Raw genomic sequence first — 20,801 nt, 5'->3', positions numbered from 1 at the left:
TAATCTGCTACATGGAGCCAAATTCAAGGATGAGTCCTGGATGGCACATGTGTCCACAGTGCTGAAACAGGACACATTGCCAGAAGGTGAAGTCATCACCTGGTCAGGCTACAACTCCCGACTCATGAGTGATGACTCTGTGAAGCCTAAGGCATTGATAGGGGTTCTACCTCTGTTCCCTGACAAAGCAGCCACACCTTCTATGATGAAACATGCAATGCATCTCACAATGCAAGGCACAGAGGCCCTCAACCCTGGTCAAACTCCTGTGCTTGGTGGTGACCAGCCTCTGTATGCCATCGCTAAGCAGCCACCTTCACTGCAGTGGTCATTCCCTGACACAATGGGGGAAGATAAGCTGGTCCTGATGATGGGCGCTCTACACATCGAGGACAAAATGCACCAGATGATTGGTAAGTTGCTGTGGGACTCTGGGTGGAGCAACATTCTTACTCAGGCCCAGGTCCTCACATCTGGCCGTGCCCAGTCTGTGCTTCATGAGCATCATATAAAGCGCACTCGCTATGCTCACCAGGTCTCTGTCATGGGTATGTATCTCCTCAGACAGAAGTCATACTCCAATTACTGCTCTGGTGTTGAGGGACCACCTGAGTCTCTAGAGATCTGGGCTCAAAGGTCCAGAACTCACAATCCCATGTTCATGAAATAAAAAACAAAAATAAAAATTTAAATAAAAAAATTGTCAAACATAAAAATAAAAAAAATGTAAAATTTCCTGTCAAAGCTACTGTCAAACTGACATCAGATTTAGAATCAGTGAGGTCCAAAACCCTAGAAAAGTGCTTTTAATTGTAATTATGTGACTTTTGGTTGGCTAGTAATGGAAAAGTCAGTTTTTGAGTGGCGGCCATTTTGAAGTGTCAAATATGGCGCTCCCATTGAGAATTGGCTTTGGCTCCCGGCAGATTTGAATTCAGCATGTCAAAAACTACAAGTGTGCCAAGTTTCATGCTTGTAGACAAATTTGCACAATCCCCCCTTAAAATCCCCCTAACAGACCAGACTATTTACGCTGCGCAAGTTGAGCTTTAATAAGCTCGCTTTGCTGCTCGATACCAAAACGATTAAGTAAAGCCGCACGGAGAGCTGACAAGGTTAGAGCACCCGGTGGTAAAGCTGTCAGCACCTCCGCCGCCGCACCGTGCAGCGCCCCTACCAGGTGTACTCCACCTTAGTCCGGATTCCAACCGTTGCCTTTACACACGTACTCAAACTGCGCCAGGTACGCCCTTAAATCACTCTTGCCGTCATACGGCGCGAGTGGGACCTTGTGGGCACCCGAAGGTCGGACCCCGCGCGTCACTCCTTGCGGGATCAACGCGGGACCAAACCGTTCGGGCTCCCACAGTACGCTATTCCCGGGGGGCTCCCGCGCGTCCCCCGTCCCTCCAAACACTACCCCTCCTGGTGTCGATGCCTGGGCCGCCCTTCCGCAACCCGCTACCCACTCCATACCCGCACACCCTTGCTCACCAGCACCCCCCTCACTCCCCATAGCCAGACCTCCTTGCACACCTCCTCTTTCCATACACTCCGGACCAGTCATACATCTCACCATTGGTCCCTCACGAACACCCGGGTCTACACCACCCCCAAGCCGACTGAAGCTCCCCTCACATCATGTACATTTCCGATGATATCGCCACTCACCTTGGCACCTCTTCGTCGCACCTCCTCTGCCACCTGCAAACTCTTTATTTGGTTAGTAAGCACACCATCATGATTCGAGCACAGACCTTGTACCAATTCCATTACTTCCTCCTTTATCTCTTTCTCAGCTTCCCTTCGTCTCTTTTTAATTTCACTCACCCCCTCTTCCACCTCCTCTAATTTTTCCTTTACCTCCTTCATTTCCCGGTGCGGCCCCTCTATCTCTTCCTCTAACGCCACCTTAACCGTTTCTATGTGCGTCCTCACCTCTCGGTCCTTCGTCTCCATTACTTCTGTCACCTCTTCCAACTTCTTCGTCAACCCCTCATGTACCATCTGACATTCCTTCTGTGTCGCTATTAATTCATTTTTAATGTCTTTCTGTGTCGCTTTTAACCCCCCGATTATTGCAGTATTCTTTTCCACTTGCTCCACGAGTTCTTTTTGTCCCACTGTCAGCTGTTCTACTCCCCTCATCAGACCCTCTATGCCCCCCTGTAACCTAGCCGTATTATTCCTCACCTCTTTCTCCATATGCTTCTCACCTCGCTTTACCTCCTCGCGTACCCCCGAGACCTCCTCGCTTACACCTCGTCGTATCTCCTCTTTCATCTCTTTCATCTCCTCCATCTCTTTTGTAGATGCCGCCCTCATCTGTCCTAATTCATCGCTTTGGGCATCCAATTTGGTTTCTACCCCGATTTTCACCTCTATCTGCTCTCCCATTTGTTTAATTTCTCGGGCGGATTGCTCCCCTAATTCCCGCAATTTGTCTTCCATCCTATCTTCTAGCCCCCTTAACCCATTTTTCACCCCTTCTATCCAAATGTCTAACCCCTCAAATTTCGCTTCTAGCCCCCCGATTTGATTTCCTAGTCGCTCCCCCATTCTGTTTTCCAAACCTTCAATTTGGTTTCCCACACTCATCTGCACAGCTGCTTGCAGCTGCGCAATGAGGGCCTGCATGTCAATTCCTCCCACTTGTGCAGCGGGCGCGGCCGCCGTAGCCATGTGCGAGGCGCCATTTTGCGCGCCCGCAACCTCGTACGCGAGGGCGCCATCTTGCGCGCCTGAAACCTCCTCAACCACCTCATTGCTCTCCTCTATTTCCTCCCTCTGATCCTGGGTTACTCCTAACCCCTCTTCTAGTTCCCCCACCGGCATCCGATCGCCTTGACTAGGCATGGCGCGATTTCAAAATTCGGGTTTTTCTTTAAAACAAATTTCGGCAGCTCGTAATTTTGAGCGCGTTACGCGCGCTTCGGGTCCGTTCCCGCTCCCGACACCAATTGTTACGGACCGCGGATAAGATGTTGTGTTTGCCGAGCGGATGGCACCGCGGCCGAACAGTTGCCCCGACTAACCCGATTCCCGAACGTTGGCCGGATCGCGCCACAGATATTCAATATGGAAAAGACAAAAGCGACACGGATGTGAAGAAGAAGAAGAAGAAAACAAAAAGGTTGGAAATACTACTAAATTTATTCCTATTATATACACGCTCAAAGTAACCAAGGAGAAGGAAAGATAATAAAATAATATACAGAAGATATTAGAGACACAGTGAAAATCGCTAGCTTACCTACAGTCTTAATTAACCCAGGGACAAGACACACAGAACAAACTCACGTACACAAAAGGATGGAAAGGCAGGAGGTGGATGGCTGGAGGGAGAGGAAGGTCCAACGGGTCCTGCAGCACGATCGGCGCATTTCGCAGCCGCCGTTCCTTCGCGGCCCTGCTCAAAACTGCCGTCCAGGCCCCAAGCGGCTGTTGTTGCTGCTGTGGCTGCTGCTCCTGCTGCGGCTTTTTGGTCCAACCACTTGCACGTCTTCCTGTCCAACCACTCTTTCTCTCTTGGTCCAACCACTTGCACGTCTTCCTGTCCAACCACTCTTTCTCTCTTGGTCCAACCAACTTGCACGTCTTCCTGTCCAACCACTCTTTCTCTCTTGGTCCAACCACTTGCACGTCTTCATGTCCAACCACTCTTTCTCTCTTGGTCCAACCACTCCTCGGCTCTTGCGCGCGTGCTTTTTATAGCGCCTCCGGCGATCAAGCCGCCGGCATTCACGACCTGCCCCCCGGTGAGCTCGCTTCGGCCCTGGTTGGTGGGCACAGGCCCTCTGACTCCACCCTTGATGACGATGGGCGGGCACGCCCTTCTTCCCCGAGCTGAGCACATGCTTAATGGCGGCTTTGGGGCGAAATCAGCAACCCACCGCTGTAACAAACCTGGCAAACTGCCCAGTGCGGTTTGCAATGGAGACTTGGAGGGGATGTAGCTGGGAATGGAGATTTTGGGAATGGGAATGAAAGGGAATCTATCTTGTTTCACTTGGTGCAATGGAGTGTCATCTTAATGGAAGACAAGGCCTTACCCTAATACACATAATAAAGATATAACTATCAACAAGGGGGAAATCTATGATTGGCTGACGTGTATGCTTTATGGAATTAACTACGGGAACGCCCTTTGACCTTTATACAACACTGGAGTGAGGAGGGTCCAGAATAAAGCACTAATAATAAAAAAACACAATAAAAAAAACACAATCCTCATATCCATAACAATATCTTTTGCACACGTTTTATCGGGGGGAGGGGGGGTTGGGGTTGGGGGATGTATATTGGTGGCATGATAATACAAATCGTTTAACGTTATATAGTCTCAGGAAAAATAGTTACTCAAAGGCTTGGGGGATAGAAAGACATGAAAAAGGGTTGTTATGGTTGCCTGTTGTAATCGAAGGTCGCGTTCACACGTATGAATCACCTGCGAGTGTGTGCGGTACCTGTTTATATGCTAACGTGCAACGTTGTTACGACGGTTTATTGATTTTAAATGTTCGACATTCTACAACGTCGAATAAACGGCGTGTACTTGTAGGAAATCACCATCAGTCATATAATGTTCGGATTGACGTTGAGGTGTGTTTTTCGAATTGCAAGCTCGGTTTGACCTTCTGTCCCTTGTTTTTATTGCACGTCAAGCTGAAGCAAATAAGTTCGGATTTTTGTGATAATGTGGAATTACAAGGTAACTTTTATTCGTATGGAATTTGTTTTTACGTTTTACCAACCACGGCATCTTGGGTTTCCTTTTTTTTCTTTTTTCCGGTTTGAACGAGTCCGGCAGTTGTTGTTGTTGTTGTTTTTCTGGGAGACCTTTTTGAAAGTGACGGCTTTTTGGGGGGTTTCTCTTTTCTCCTTGTTGGTTCTTCGACTGGTAAGGATTTTGTATTTTTATTGTTATAGTAGTAATTCCTCTTTTGGGACTGAATAATTCGTATCATTCGCTTGACAATTTCTCCCTTCCCTCCGTTTTTACCAGTACCACCAGTTCGGGTATGTCGTGAGTATGCGGAAATTGACTGTCATGGACGCTTTTCCTGAGCCTACGTTGGGTACCTGACAGGAGTAATTTCCCTGTCAGTGGATCAAGGGGTCTCACTGCTATTGAGAGGAGTGGTCCAATGGTATGACCATGCATTGTGGCCCTTCGGGGTCAGGATGCATGTGTTTGAATGACCATTGCTTCAGCCTTGGGGTTGAGGTGCATGTGTATGCCATTGCCAATGGGACAGCCTTGATAGACGGTGTGCCTTGGCCGTGGGGTCCAGGTGCACGTCCAAGGCTGTTTAAATGTTTGATCTTTTTACCTTTTTTCATTGCAAAAAAGGCAGGCCTTGATGCTGGCCTAAAAGCATTTCCTGAGCAACGGCAGTAAAATATCAGAGCTTATAGCGAAGGGAAGAAAATGTTTGTCTGCCTCGAAATGTAAGCTTGAACCTTCAAGGATCGACAAAGAACTTGGACACAGGAAGTGGCCGTTTGGTTCTTAATGCCTGCGCTACGTCCCCAAATTAATTAAATACCACCCGGGCCGATAGCACCTTCATCTGCAGTTTTATCACCTAATTGTTGTTATTATGAGGTGGTACTGGTGCTGTCGTTGTATGGAGACGTGGTTTGTATCATGTATGAGCAGGAAGCACTTCGTGAGCTTTCAGACGGGGAGTTTTATATCCCAGTGGAATCTGGGATTGCACCTATAAATCCGGATTATGGTTTTGTGTTTTTTCAGGAGCGATTGATGAAGCTGTTCGCTACTCATACACCGCCCAAATAAAGGTACGTGTCAGAAGAATGTGTTGCATGTTGGGAACAAGATCGCCCGTAGGGTGGGTACTCCACTGGTAAACCTAATACACCATGTCGACCCGTATCCACATTCAATTGCCTCCGGGGACCTACCAGTAAGTACCTTGGTGGAATTCTGGCCCAATTTGTCACTTTTTTGCCCACTTGCCTGAAGGGTACTTCAAGTGCTCTTCGTCTTAACAGTGTTCAGTTTCAGCATGGAGAAAATGGACATTTTTTTTTTTCACCATGGATAGCTCTCTATTACATACCAATATTCCTATAAATGAGGGGCTGGACACTGCTATTTTAAACTCCACTACCTAAGGTGTGCGTGCGGAGGTTATGTTTTCACCCGTCTATTTATCTATGAATAGGATATTTTATCTAAAAATAGTTGTGGACGGATTCGGACTAAACTTGGTGGACTGGTTGGTTGTGCGACAAGGACGAATGTATTTGATTTTGGTGAAGATCTGAATATGGATATGGGAAATATATATTTTTTGAAGTGATTCTTCACCATTGAGAGATAGGGCCAAAAACTATATTTAGCATGATATTTCAGTTGTGGGTGACATGCCAAAACTTGCCTCGCATGCATGATTAATCAATCATGATTGTATTAGTGTGTACTGTGTTAGTGTGTACATGTACACACGACTACACCTTACTTCGTGGAAATACAGTTGTGGCCAAAAATATTGGCACCCTTGCACTTTTTTCAAATAATGCACCATTTCTTCCAGAAAATTGTTTAAATAAAAAAATCTTTTGGTATCTACAGATATATTTCTTTGGTTTGTAGTCGAACAAAACAAAAAAAGGTTTTTAAAAATCCTAAATATTAGCTTATTCCACACACAAATCCTAAAATGGACCGGACGATATTATTGGCACATTTTAGAATTTGTTTGAAATAATTAGATTTCAAGCAGGTGATTATTCTTTACTTTGGAATTGAACTCACCTGTGGTGAGTTGCAGGTGCCTACGATATAAAAATCACTCATTCAACCAGTGATCACGGTGTGTACCCCGGTTTAGAATAGGTACACCGTATCCCTGCGCATCGAAGAGCGTGACCAAGGGTTGGCGTCAGGAAGGAAGGGCATCCGGCCATAAAAACATTGCCTCAAACAGGGAACCATGATTGTCATGGGGCCCGCAAGGCTAACCCCCGCTCTAGCGGGGAAAATGGCCTTAAAACGATCATTCATTCATTCATTCAACCAGTTTGAATCAAGAAAAGGAGTCATTCTCTTTATTTGTGTCACTGTGTGTACCGCAATGAGCATGGATAAAAAAGAAAACTAGAGAATTGTCTGAGGTGGTCAGACACAAGATTGTAGCCAAGCGTATACAATCTCAAGGCTACAAGTCCATCTCTAGAGACCTTGATGTTCCTGTGTACGCCGTACGAAATGTTGTCAGGTTTAAGGCCCATGGAACTGTAGCCAACCTCCCTGGACGTGACCGCAAGAGAAAACGTGATCAAAGATTGCAGCAAAGAATTGTACGAATGGTGGAGAAAACGCCTCAATCAACTGCGAAACAGATTCAAGCTGACCTCCAGATACAAGGTACGACAGTTTCAACTCACACCATCCGTCGCTAACTCTATGAAAGGGGGTTCTATGGGAAGAGACCCAGGAGGACCCCACTGCTGAGAGAGAGACATAAGAAAGCCGGACTGGAGTTTCCCAAAACACACCTGAACAAGCCCAAAATCCTTCTGGGAGAATGTCCTGTGGACAGATGAAACCAAATTAGAACTTGTTGGTGAAGCATATCATCTCTGTTTACAGAAAACAAAATGAAACCTTCAAAGAAAAGAACACATTCCAGACAGTCAAACATGGAGGAGGTTCAGTGATGTTTTGGGGTTGCTGTGCTGCCTCTGGCACTGGGTGCCTTGAATGTGTTCATGGCATCATGAAATCAGGAGATTACCAAGGCATTTTGGAGCGCAATGTTCAACCCAGTGTCAGAAAGCTGGGTCTCCGTCGAAGGTCATGGGTCTTGCAGCAGGACACAGACCTCAACGCACGTCAAAAAGCACCCAGGAATGGTTCAAGACAAAACGCTGGACTGTTCTGAAGTGGCAAGCAATGAGTCCAGATCTAAATCCCACTGAACACCTGTGGGGAGATCTGAAACCAGCAGTTGGGTGAAGGCACCCTTCAAATCTGAAAAAACTGGAGTAGTTTGCACAAGAAGAGTGGGCCAAACTGTGAATAGAGAGGTGTGGGAAGCTCATTCATGGGTATAGGAAGCGCTTGACTGCAGTTATTTTGTCCAAAGGATGTGCTACCAAATATCAAGTCTAGGGTGTCAATAATTTTGTCAATGCCATTTCTTTTTATTTTCTGACTTAAAAGGATATATTAAGTTCTGAATCAAAAACAAAGGTTCTGTAATATTAACAGTGAAATAAAAAATTGTGGAGACCAAATACTTTCGTCAATTTCAACCTATTTTTAGAGAATATTGTGAGTTATTTGAAAAAAGTGCATGGGTGCCAATATTTTTGGCCATGACTGTATCACGCTCTGATACAGAGCGTCGGTGCTGCTGAAGTAGTTTCCTGGCAAGGGTTATACTGGGTAGTTTGCCATTGCCTTCCCAGCAGTAGTTGGTGCTGTAATCTGGAGATGGCAAGTCTACTCTTCATGAGGACACTGTGGGGTCTTTAATGTCCACAATCAATGCTGGCATACAGGACACCTAAGTTAAGGTCCATCCGATGGGCGGCACACACAATGAATCGCACCCTGGCTGTGAAACACCAGGATGACAGTTTGTAGCTGAACAGAGATTTGAACCCAAGCTAGGAAGCTTAAAGACGCGAGTGTGCGGACCTCTATGCCATCCTACAATCCCGATTAACAGCTACAACGGTCCAAAAGAGATCCTTATGAAATGATATATTGATGATTGATTACACTGCAGCTAGCCTCATCCAGGAGTGAATTGGAAGATTTTTTTTTAAACTACGTTAGTCAAATCAAATGAATTTTACACAAGAAACATTTTATTTCTCCTACATCCATTATTTACATTCTTACAAATTTACTTTTTTTTTTTACATTTACATTTTACTTTTTTTTACTTTTTTTTTTACATATTTACAATTTTACATTTATACAAACATTTTTAACTCAACTGGACGGTACTGAACCCTCCGGCGTCCGTTGTCTGTCTGTCGTCTGTCGTCTGTCGTCCGTTAACTTTTCGACGTTAACACTCCAGCGTCCACAAATATCAACCGATTCTGATCAAACTTGACATGCAGCATCCTTACCCCAAGGACCAGGTTGGTATTACATTTCAGCCCGATCAGTTGAAAAATGGTGGATTAGGCGACCATTTTGTTTTTGGTCATGAAAACGCCGTTAACACTCTAGCGTCCACAAATATTAACAGATTTTGATCAAACTTAGAATGTTTAACCCTTACCACACAAGACAACAACAACAACAACAACCACCGTTTAGAGGCCATTTTTCCCCGCAAAGCGGGGGTTGGCCTTTTTCGGGGACCGTGGTAGTTGTTGTTTTATGGTCCCCTTTTTGAAGCAATGTTTTACGGCCGGATGCCCTTCCTGACGCCAACCCTTTTTGCCGCCTTCAACGACAAACAGGGAATTACCAGTGAACTGGTACTCAATTAGCCGACCTCGGAAGGATGACAGGCTGAGTCAACCCCCCTGGCATTAATTCGGCGATCGACCGAGATTCGAACCCAGGATCCTAAGCCGGCACCCTAGCCGCTAGCCCAACACCAGGGATATTACCACACAAGGTAGGTTGATATTGCATTCTAACCCGATCCATCACAAAATGGCCGCCATATTGTTTTCAGCTCCCAAACGACGTTAAGACTTTAACGTCCACAAATATTTATGGATTTTGATCAAACTTAGAATGTTTAACCCTTACCACACAAGGTAGGTTGATATTGCATTCCAACCCGATCCATCACAAAATGGCCGCCATATTGTTTTCAGCTCCGAAACGACGTTAAGACTTTAACGTCCACAAATATTCATGGATTTTGATCAAACTTGGTGTGTGAGACTCTTACCACACAAGGTAGGTTGCTATCTTAACTCAAATCTAGTACAGACAACTGACCTACTTTAAAGTTGTCCAGTCAGTTCAGTTGAGTTCTGCTTCCCTGGAAGCTCTAGTTTTTTTTATTACAGCTGTAAGGACAAAGGACGGGAATAGTGGTGAGTTTGAGGTGAAGGTGGGAGTGCATCAGGGGTCAGTACTATGTTCACTACTATTTGTAGCTGTGATGGACGTGCTGGCTCAGAACATAAAGGAGGGTTTACCATGGGAGTTGTTGTATGCAGATGATCTAGTGTTGATTGCGGAAAGTATGGATGGACTTAAGGAAGGAATGTATGGAGACAAAAGGTCTGAAGGTGAATATTGGAAAGACGAAGGTGATGGCAAGTGGTAAAGCATGTGATGAGTTGGAAAGAACTGGGAAGTGGCCATGTGCTGTGTGCAGGAAGGGTGTCGGAGTGAACTCCATTCAATGTACAATGTGCGCTGAGTTGGTTCATCAAAAATGTAGTGGTCTGAGAGGGTCATTAACCAGTGTGGCAGCTACATTCAAATGTAAGGTGTGCCCAGAGGGAGCTGCAGATGGAGGAAATGTTGAGTTGGATCTTGGAGACGGCGTGAAGCTGGAAGGTGTGAAAACATTTTGCTACCTCGGAGACATGCTGAATGGAGAAGGTGGATAAGACTCTGGCAACGGTTGCCAGAGTGAGATGTGCATGGAAGAAGTTTCGGGAACTGAGTGGTGTGCTGATGAGGAGGGGAGTGTCATTGAAGCTGAAGGGAAAGGTGTATACTGCATGTGTGAGAAGTGTTATGATTTATGGGAGCGAGACATGGGTAATGAACATAGAGCAGCAACGAAGGCTTCAAAGGGTGGAAATGCGAATGGTTCGGTGGATGTGCGGAGTATCGTTGAGAGAGAGGAAGACAAATGATGAATTGTGAAAGATGATGGGAATAGAGCCTGTGATTGATGCTGTGAAGAGGAACAGGTTGAGATGGTTTGGTCATGTGTTGAGGAAGGATGAAAGTGACTGGTTGAGAAGAGTAATGGAAATGAATGTAGAAGGAAGTAGAGGGCGGGGAAGACCGAGAAAGACTTGGCTAAAGATGGTGGAAGAAGAAATGCGGGCAAGAGGATTACAAGGGGAGATGCAGAAAATAGGGCAAAATGGAGAAGATTGTCATGGGGACCGCAAGGCCAACCCCCGCTCTCGCAGGGAAAATGGCCTTAAAATGCATGTTGTTGTTGTTGTTGTTGTCTACATCCGCAAGTACGTGTTCCCCATGCAACATATAAGTCTGTATGTAGCAATATAACAAGCGTCATTTCAAATTACGTGTTATTGCTTTCGGACGAGGTGTTCTATCTCTAATCGAATTGGTTGCCTGGCATAGCAACAACTCCTAAGGATTTCCTTAACTTTAAGGAAATCCACAGCTGAGGATTTCAACAGCACTTAACGAAATCCTTAGCAAAGGGAAAAAAGTCAACCTTAAGGCAAATGTTTCCTTGACCCATAAAGTGTGTCGAGCCACGATCGTGGTTGATACGTGTATGCAAATGAGTTTAAGTTTATGTTAACCCAAACCATGAATCATGACATTTCTTACAATGTATAATACCAGGATGATCTATGAAGCCTTGCTTCTAATTGGTGGAGAAACGCCGATGACAAGGGGAAGGGGGCTGCTTTAATTCCTTAATTAACAAACTCCCTTAATTCAAAAAAGGATTTAAGGAAAAACGTAATAATAGTCACATATTCAATGAACCATCCTCAACTTAAGGATGTTCTTTGGGGAAAAGTTAAGGAAGTACCTAAGTAAATCCTCAAAATTGTCCTTGAGGATGGTTTTAGCAACTGGACCAAGAACCTCAGAGCGAACCTTGTTTGCTCTTCATTTTCTTCTAATTGTGGAAGAGCATGAAACTTCGGTCTACGAGATTTGACTGCCACAGATGTAAAACATGTCATCGGATTGTTGCAAGACACTATGAAAGACCCGAGAAGGACATGGCGAGTAAAGGGATACTTTGCACTTTTGGCAATATTATTCATTACCTTGTCACGTGACCATTGTATGAGGTTGAATTGTGACCACTGTATATACTAACAGGTATGGGGTTGAATTAACAAACCCGATCATGCTTGACACGACCCACACCTACAGTCACGTGAAAAAGTAAGTACACCCTATGTTAAGTTTTTACTTTTTCAACATATTTCAACATACAGCTATTTGATCTTCATTTCAACAATATTGATAGATAAAGGTGATATAATATAACAAATATCATGAAACATTTACATTTTGTAGTCCATTGTATAATTTAAATAAACATAAATGCAAATTTCGCATGTGGAAAAAGTAAGTACACCCCTACATTTATCACTACTTCAAATACCTAAAATTAGAAACAGGTGTACCAGCTCAGGTGCAAATGATTGGAACATCGTTGGAGAGGATCTTGGAGGAACCTGTCTTATTTAAACCTCAGACATTTAGTTTGGTTTGCTCTTTGTTGTTGAAGTGTGCGGCGTCACCATGCCTAGATCAAAAGAGCTCTCTGAGGCCTTCAGAAAGAAGGTTATAGATGCCTACGAGTCTGGGAAGGGATTTAAAAAGATCTCCAAACAATTTGAAATCAATCATTCGACTGTCCAGAAGATCATCGACAAGTGGAGAAGATTCCAAACAATTGCCAACTTATTCAGGCCGGGCCGCCCCAGCAAGTTCAGCCCGAGAGCAGACCGCAAGATGCTGAAAGAAGTCTCGAAGAACCCCAGAATGTCATCACGGGACCTACAGGTAGCTCTTGCCACTGTTGAGGTCAAAGTGCACGAGTCTACCATTAGAAAGAGGCTGCACAAATTTGATCTACATAGGAGGTGTGCCAGCAGGAAACCTTTGCTGTCCAGAAAGAACATCAGGGCAAGACTAAAGTTTGCCAATGAACACCTAGGCAAAGACCAGCACTTCTGGAACAATGTGCTCTGGACAGATGAGTCAAAGGTAGAGCTATTTGGCCACAGTACCAGAAGACATGTTTGGCGAAAACCAAAGACAGCATTTGACCACAAGAACCTGATACCAACCGTAAAGCATGGTGGTGGAAATATTATTATTGTTTGGGGCAGCTTTGCTGCATCAGGGCCTTGGCAGCTCACCATCATAGAATCCACGATGAATTCTTCATTGTACCAGAGGGTGCTTGAGGATAATGTGAGGCCATCTGTTGGAAAGTTGAAGCTCAACCGAAGGTGGACCTTGCAACATGACAATGACCCTAAACATACCAGTAAATCCACCAAGGAATGGCTGAAAAGAAAGAAATGGAGGGTTCTGGAATGGCCAAGTCAAAGCCCGGATCTAAATCTCATCGAGATGTTGTGGAGGGATTTGAAACGAGCTGTGCATGTAAGAAACCCCTCAAACATCGCACAGCTGAAATAATTCTGCATGGAGGAGTCGGCAAATATTTCTCCCAGTCGATGTCAGAGACCGGAATAAAGTTATAAGAAATGCCTACTTGAGGTTGTTTCTGCCAAAGGGGGCAATACCACCTATTCGAGCCAAGGGTGTACTTACTTTTTCGACATGCGAAATTTATGTTTATTTAAATTATACAATGGACAACAAAATGTAAATGTTTCATGATATTTGTTATATTATATCACCTTTATCTATCAATATTGTTGAAATGAAGATCAAATAGCTGTATGTTGAAATATGTTGAAAAAGTCAAAACTTTACATGGGGTGTACTTACTTTTTCACGTGACTGTACACGCATCAGAACAAGTGTTTTTTTTTTTTTGTGAACTTGTTCCTGAAATGTATGTGTTGGTTCAGACTGCACACTCATATATTTCCGGTTCTACAGCTGTTTTCAGTCTACAGCTATCCTTGTGTCCGTTTCATTTATATTTCTCTGCCCCATCCTCCCAAACAACCATTTTGAAGAGCTCTGATCTGATCTAAGATGTATATTTAACCCTTGCAAACCAAGTGCCAAAAGCCATTATTTTGAAGAACAACAGCTCGTCCATAATCTTCTTCTTCTATTTATTTTATATATATATATAGATTTTTTTTTTTCTTTTTTTTTTAATGTATATAGAAGAAAGTTCTTGTTTGTTTGTCTGCACGCGCTAATCTCCTGAACGGTGAAAGATAGGAGGAAACCTCTGAAACAAAAAATGTTGGGACGGGCCCCGGGAAGGTTATAGGCTAGGTGGCGAGGCCGGTCGAGGCCGCCTCGACCGGGCTGAGCCTATTTCGCAATAAATCTTCTTTCAAAATTCTCTTGAAGTACAACTTATGCACTTAATAGGAATATCTGACTGATTGCAACACATGCTTTCAAAATTCTCTCTCGCGGAGCCCGATAGAAAAAATAACAAGGAATCGTTGAGCACTAACTGATACTGGGCTCGCGTCAGACCTATGTTCAGAAGACTAAATTCATTCAAAAAGAACCTGGGCAACGCCGGGTGCATTCAGCTAGTATGTGATAAAATTTCATCAGTGGAGGCGCAATTGACATTTCAAAACCTGTTTTTCAGTTTTAGGAATGCCGAACTGCATACTTTTACACAAAAAAGTCAAGTAGCTTGTACACAAATCTCCTAATAAGCCACTTTTAGGTTTCCTTTTAACGGCTTTACATCAGAACTGAATGTTTCAGACGATGTTTAATCACATTTTGTATTGTAATTTACTGATTTTATTGCTCTATCCCTTGTTACATAGCATTTTAAATGTCTACGATTGTGTGTGTGTGTGTGTGTGTGTGTGTGTGTGTGTGTGTGTGTGTGTGTGTGTGTGTGTGTGTGTGTGTGTGTGTGTGTGTGTGTGTGTACACACGCACGCGCATCCTCCATAACTGCAAAACCATGAAACCTGGTGGCTTGAAACTTTGCATGCATAGGAAGGGAACTCCAAGGGAGTACATGAATGTAAACTCAGTGTTTGGGTAAATTGAAACATCCCTTTTAAAGATAATTAAGCAGCTTATTAAATTAAAACAAAAACAGGCTTTATCCTTGGTCAGTCCGCTATCCCTTGCAGGGGTCTTAAGCTTTGTTTAGGCTTGCTCAAAACGGCCATGCCTTGGAACAGGCCTCAACGGTTTCTGCACGATTAAGCACTCAAAGCTTATTCTTTCACTTTCCTCAATCACATCTTTGAATGTCTGATCGTCATACCTACGAATTGCTGAATACATCGCTTTTGTAGATGCTATAGTTTTCAAATCCGGAGCGCAGAGCGATTTCATATATTGTATGATACTATTTTCCACGATTGCCTCTCACAAACGAATTAAAGTATATAATCAAAATCTGGCTTCGGATTTGACGATCGCACCTCGTGGACTAAATAACTGTTGAAATCTGGAGTGAAATGTGTAAATTTTAAGAAAGTACCGATTCTTATAACTAAAGTATAACCCTATTTATTTAAGGAAGGCTGCCATGCCGTCTTAATCCATTCCTCCATAGGATGGGGTGTTACATAGCATTGTTACATAGCATCCCCTACTGGGACCTGTGCTACTTGTAAGAAACCTGAAAATCTGTTTTTTAAATTCCCTCTGTATGACGGACCAACATTGCGTCTATTCCAAAGTATTAAATAGGGGGTGGATTGGCATGTCGGATCTGCCAAACATTTCCAGCCATTTGAACCAGACACATTCCCAACTCTGTAAGTCGGTTCTGGGATATTTTAAAAAGAGAGAGAAATCCATATGGTATTATGGATTACATGAAGGCTTCTTCATTCACAGCTCTTTTTTCTGGGTGTGTGGCGTGTATAGAGCCTCACAGCTCTGAAAGTGTCAAAAACTAAAAAAGAAAATGAATATTCTGGTGGAATGTTTCATTGGAGTGCTTTCTTATGTACTTTATCCACTTGGCGTGTGCTCTCCAAGCTTTAATGGTGACACAGCAGCTCGGGTCTCCCTGGGGACATCCCTGGTTGGAAGAGAGAGGGAAAGGGGTTGGAAGTGAGAGAGGGTACGTGGTGGGAGTCTGGAGGGAGGGGAAGTGGTGGGAGTTAGGAAAGGGTGGAGTGGGAGGAGGGATGGGGTGAGGTGGGAGGAGGCAGGGGATGTGGTGGGATGAGGGAGGGGAAGGGGACCACGTTGCCCTTGGCAACGCTGAGTATCTTTGCTCATGTATTATATAATTCCATTAAATCTGCATTGTATTTCGGTCATCACTTGTTCTGGTGGAATGCAACCCACATGATTGTGTTCTTCTGCATATTTTTACAGGTTTGTGCCATTTTGTGCGTCTCGCTCAGGTGTCAGCAATGAGCGCATCCAAGATGTTCTCTGTCTTGCTGCTCGTCCATTTACTACTCCTTGCTCCATCATCCAGCATAGAGCCCATCAGCACTGCTGCATTCATTGGGGTCACCACAGCTGTCACTAGCCTTGTGACTTACTACACAGGAGCGAAGCCTCATTTTGCTGTGTTTTGCTACATGTGGGAATGCTGTGCTGAAGGTGGAAACTATATTGGCCTTAACGAGGATCAACTTGAGAAGGACCTGAAGGAAACTTTGTTTGGGCAACACTTGGTTCATAAAATTGTTGTGAAAGCCATCAAAAATTTTGTAAAAAAACCCAATCCTAGTAAAGCCCTTGCACTGTCCTTCCATGGTTGGTCAGGCACGGGAAAGAATTTCGTGAGCAATATGATCGTGAAGAACTTGTACAAGCAAGGTCTCAACAGCATCTTTGTTCACTACTTCGTAGCAACAAAACACTTCCCGCATGCTGATCACGTCCAGAAATACAAGGATGATCTCCAGAAATGGATACAAGGAAATGTGTCTCTTTGTCAGAGATCATTGTTTGTTTTTGACGAGATGGACAAAATGCATCCTGGATTGATCGATGCAATCAAGCCATTCCTGGATTTCCACATCGTGCTCGATAATGTAAACTACCGAAAATCGATATTTATTTTCCTCAGTAACGCGGGTGGAATGAAAATCAACCACATCACAATGGAATTCTGGAAAGAAGGGAAGGACCGGGAGAGCATAAGAATGGTGGATGTTGAGCCTTTTCTTCAAATGGGGGCCTTCAATGAAAAAACTAGCGGGTTTTGGCATGCGAGTCTCATCGACAAACATCTTGTGGACTTTTTTGTACCATTCCTGCCCCTGGAGCAGAGGCATGTACGCATGTGCATAAACGCAGAGATAGAAGCACGCCGTCTTGAATTCACGAGCAGCGAAGAGAAGGAAAGGATTATCGATTCAGTTCTGGATGAAATGACTTATTTTCCTCATCTGGAAAGGATTTTTGCATCCATGGGCTGCAAGGCAGTCTCGGCTAAACTGGATGTCCACATTTGAAGTTAGTGTTTGATACACACACATATTTTATACATATATATATATATATATATATAAAAAAACAGTACTTGTTAAATGTAGATGATGCGTTTTCAATCACTTTTTTCTTTAAAAATCACTTGATTGAATCGAGAAAATTAAAATCACTTTATTCAAAGATTCTTTAAAACGGCAAGCTTATTTGATTTTTCATGTAGTTCCGGTTTCAAAGCAACTGTGGGATTTTTATCATTGTAAAAACTTTTTCTTTATATTCTGTGTATAAAAACAAAACTTTAGCATTCGTTTAACTGCAATGGTGAAATTAAATATTGGTTCTTAAGCTTGTCAGCCTCGTTCTTTTCCGAAGGGACTGAAGAGCTTATTCTGATTCACCTGTCAGTGGGTGTCCCTATGCAGCTCTACTTTAACATAGATCGTGTATTCTCAAATCTACTTTGATCTATATACCTGGTGAGTTGCAGCTGTACTTTGACATAGATCATGTATTCTTCGATATACTTTGATCTATATACCTGGTGATGGGCATCTCTACTTTACCATAGATCGTGTATTCTCAGATCTACTTTGATCTATATACCCAGTGAGGCTCTGCTTTGTTAAATCCTCAGTATTGTGTGAATTGTGATTGTTTTGAAAATGTTTGAACAAACCTTGGGATGGATACAAATGGAGAATGAATCCTATTTCCAGCATTAACTAATTGCTAGGACTACATTTGTGCTCGAGCTAAAATCTGTGCTGTTGTATGGGAACCATCAAAGCTGAATGCTTGTTCAAATGAGCTTGGGGGGGGGGGGGCGAGGGGGGAGGGGGAAGGGAAATCATAGGTGTTGTATAATGGTGAGCAAAGTCTTTAAAGGTTTTTCTTGTAAAAAGTTTAAAAAAAAAAATTCACTCATAGTTTATATAAACTATTGAGGTGCAGCAATTGAATATTGTTTGATTTGTTCATTTCCATTTGAAAGGCCGAGATGTATTTTTTTTATGATGCAGTCATTCAGATCGACCTGTAGCAGAATAAGAGTCGACAGTGAGTGGCCACACATCGCGTGCAGACCAGAAGGTCGTTAATGAGCCAGATGGATATTTTATCGACGATCCAGTAGTGGTGTAGCAGTTCTCCAGAAACCAACTGGATTTGAAGCTTACATTCTAAATGCTTAATAGTACTGCCTTCGTCTGCATATAAACCCACACACTTTGGGATGCCAGTCCATTGTGGCATCAACAACAAACTTACTGCACTTGGAACCACCAGGGAAATACATATGATGGGGGAAAGAAGTGGGTATGGTGGGCTGCATATGACGAGGGTTCTTTTCATAATCTACACAGAGCCCCCGTACAGCATCCAACTGCAGATTTTTTGTAGTAATATTCCCATGAATGTTTTTAAAGATCTCTGTAAGGTTATTTTTATCATTTGTGTGTGCGTGCGTTACACCAATCATGCCCAAACTACTGGCCCCAATTGTCACCAAATCTGACACATAGGCCTCCTGTTTAATATAGGCAACTTGGTTTTTATATGACCACGGCTAATGATATCGCTAAATTAAATTCAAAATTATATTCTGGCAAATTGTGGGTGTAGCCTCGACATCACCCATTCCTATCCCCTCGCACCTCACGTTTCCACATTTCGGTTCTTTCTCGGCCTCTCGTTTTCCTCCCAACTTGGAAGCTGAGACTTGAGTTGCGTTGTTTTGTCAAGGATTTTCCTTTCTGGTGTGAGTTTCTTGCTTTGTTTTTTATCATCGCTGTTGAACCTTTAAAAAAAAAAATTCCACCATTTTGTGTTCCCCTATCCGAATTTCTTCATTTGCCTGACAGGACCTCCCACGGTGGTTACCATGTATTATTGGTGTGTGTTCGTGAGCGACTTGCCCTGGCTGGTTCATGCGAGACGTGGGCCGGGGACTTCCCTCCGGCCAACCCGACAAACGTGGTATTAATGTGGTTTGTGGACATTGGAGAAAGAGAGGAGTCTCCTTTGGCATTCTTTGGGGATGGACTTTGTTCAAACATTCTCTGCAGTTAGTGCCCTCCACCCCAAACTTGGCCATGCTGTGGAGGTGGTGTGATGCCCTTTTTGGTTCGTTTTGTGAAGGCCCATCGGGGTATCCTGAACGTCCCGGTGGGTGCGTCGCTCCAGGTGGCTTCCTCCCTCTTGGACGGGTTGGTTGTCATGGGGCGCAGTTTCTTCCCCATTTGGATGTGTGAAACTTGTGTGAAAAATATGTTGCTTGGTTGGCTGAGATGTGTATTTTGAAGGGGTTTGTTTTAAATAAAAATGTTTTTTTGTGAGTGACTTCATCATGTTGTCTTTTTCTGAAGCTTAAAACATACTTTGACAACAAGTGTTTTGATTTGAGTCCTCTGTGTCCAGATCCTGGTGGAGTGATGCAGTACATTATCTCCCAGGGTGTTTGTATTTGGGTGGAAGGGCTCTGGCTGAAGTTTGAACACTTCTTGCTGCCTGCCCCCTCAGGATTGTGGAGTTCAGTGGTTGCTGGTCTGGTCCAGCCACACCTCCCTCCCTGCCTCCACGGCTCAGCTGCTATCCCCGCCCTGGCAGTTCTCCCACCTTCCCCACCTCACCCCCCCCCCCACTTCCCCCTCCCATTTCCCCACCCCCCCCCCCCTACTTCCCCCGCTTCTCAGTTTTTACCCTAGAGCAACACCAGGTATCCCTGGTGATTAATAATAAAGCCTGTTGTTGGTTTAATGGTTAAGGTGGCTGTCTTATGGTCTTGAGTTTGAGCCCCTATCGTGTCGTTGAAACACACAGCCTGCCATCCTTCTGAAGTCTGCAAAATTAGTAGCCTGGTGTTGGCTTAGCGGTTAGGGTGCCGGCTTGGGATCCTAGGATCCTGGGTTCGAATCCCAGTCGATCGCTGAATTAACGCCAGGAGGTTGACTCAGCCTGTCATCCTTCTGATGTCGGCAAATTGAGTACCAGTTCACTGGTAATTCCCTGTGTGTCACAAGAGGCGACTAACAGGGTTGGTGGCAGGAAGGGCATCCGGCCGTAAAACATTGCTTCAAAAAGTGGACGAAAAAGGCCAACCCCTGCTCTGCGGGGAAAAATGGCCTCTAAAGGTGGTTGTTTACTGGTAACGGGCACAGAGGATGTTGCATATCAGTGGTGCAGGTGTGCTTCCAGAAAAATATGATGCAACCAGCAGCCACAGGCTTCATATGACAGTAAAATAGGTCTATCTACAAAATCCCTACATATGTGCGTACATCTATAAAATACATTTGATTGGAATGTGAATCTATCCAATAAAACCAACAAGGTTTGTTTGGCCGCTGCATGAACATAAACCTACTTCGTCAAATCATCGTCTACACACAAACGTACCAGCACAAAATACACCACAAAACGAGTCCTTGCAAGGGTTTGCAATCTCTGATCGCTCTTTCTAGTTTTACTTGTAAAAAAATGTTGGACCTTGCACTTGTTCCATAATGTTTGATGGTTTTGCAAGGTTCATTTCCACCCGATGTCGGTGACACTGGAAAATTGT

The 20,801-nt window shown here is 44.0% G+C and overlaps 1 protein-coding gene across 4 annotated transcripts; it reads left to right on the top strand.

The window, feature by feature from the left end:
* Nucleotides 1-4,771: 4,771 nt before the first annotated feature.
* On the top strand, nucleotides 4,772-19,579 carry LOC144893008 (torsin-1A-like). 4 transcript variants are annotated; one of them, XM_078782338.1, is made up of 4 exons: nucleotides 4,772-4,900; nucleotides 5,759-5,805; nucleotides 16,172-17,266; nucleotides 19,102-19,579. In XM_078782338.1, the coding sequence occupies exon 3, from the start codon at nucleotides 16,210-16,212 to the stop codon at nucleotides 17,263-17,265; it is 1,056 nt and encodes a 351-aa protein (XP_078638464.1). In that variant the 5' UTR covers nucleotides 4,772-4,900; nucleotides 5,759-5,805; nucleotides 16,172-16,209; the 3' UTR covers nucleotide 17,266; nucleotides 19,102-19,579. The 4 variants fall into 4 exon arrangements, with proteins under 4 accessions (XP_078638464.1, XP_078638466.1, XP_078638465.1 ...); XM_078782340.1 differs by having other exon boundaries at nucleotides 4,802-4,900; nucleotides 16,201-17,266; XM_078782339.1 differs by lacking the exon at nucleotides 4,772-4,900 and adding an exon at nucleotides 4,963-5,019.
* Nucleotides 19,580-20,801: the final 1,222 nt, after the last annotated feature.

The sequence above is a fragment of the Myxine glutinosa genome, chromosome 7, assembly GCF_964187855.1.
Source record: "Myxine glutinosa chromosome 7, kmMyxGlut1.1, whole genome shotgun sequence".
NCBI classification, from domain to species: domain Eukaryota; kingdom Metazoa; phylum Chordata; class Myxini; order Myxiniformes; family Myxinidae; genus Myxine; species Myxine glutinosa.
The sequence above is the reverse complement of the archived record's forward strand: the minus strand, read 5'-3'. Positions and strand labels throughout refer to the sequence as shown.

Coding starts and splice junctions, on each gene's coding strand:
- LOC144893008 (XM_078782338.1), top strand. CDS start 16,210: ATGAGCGCATCCAAGATGTTCTCTGTCTTGCTGCTCGTCCATTTACTA.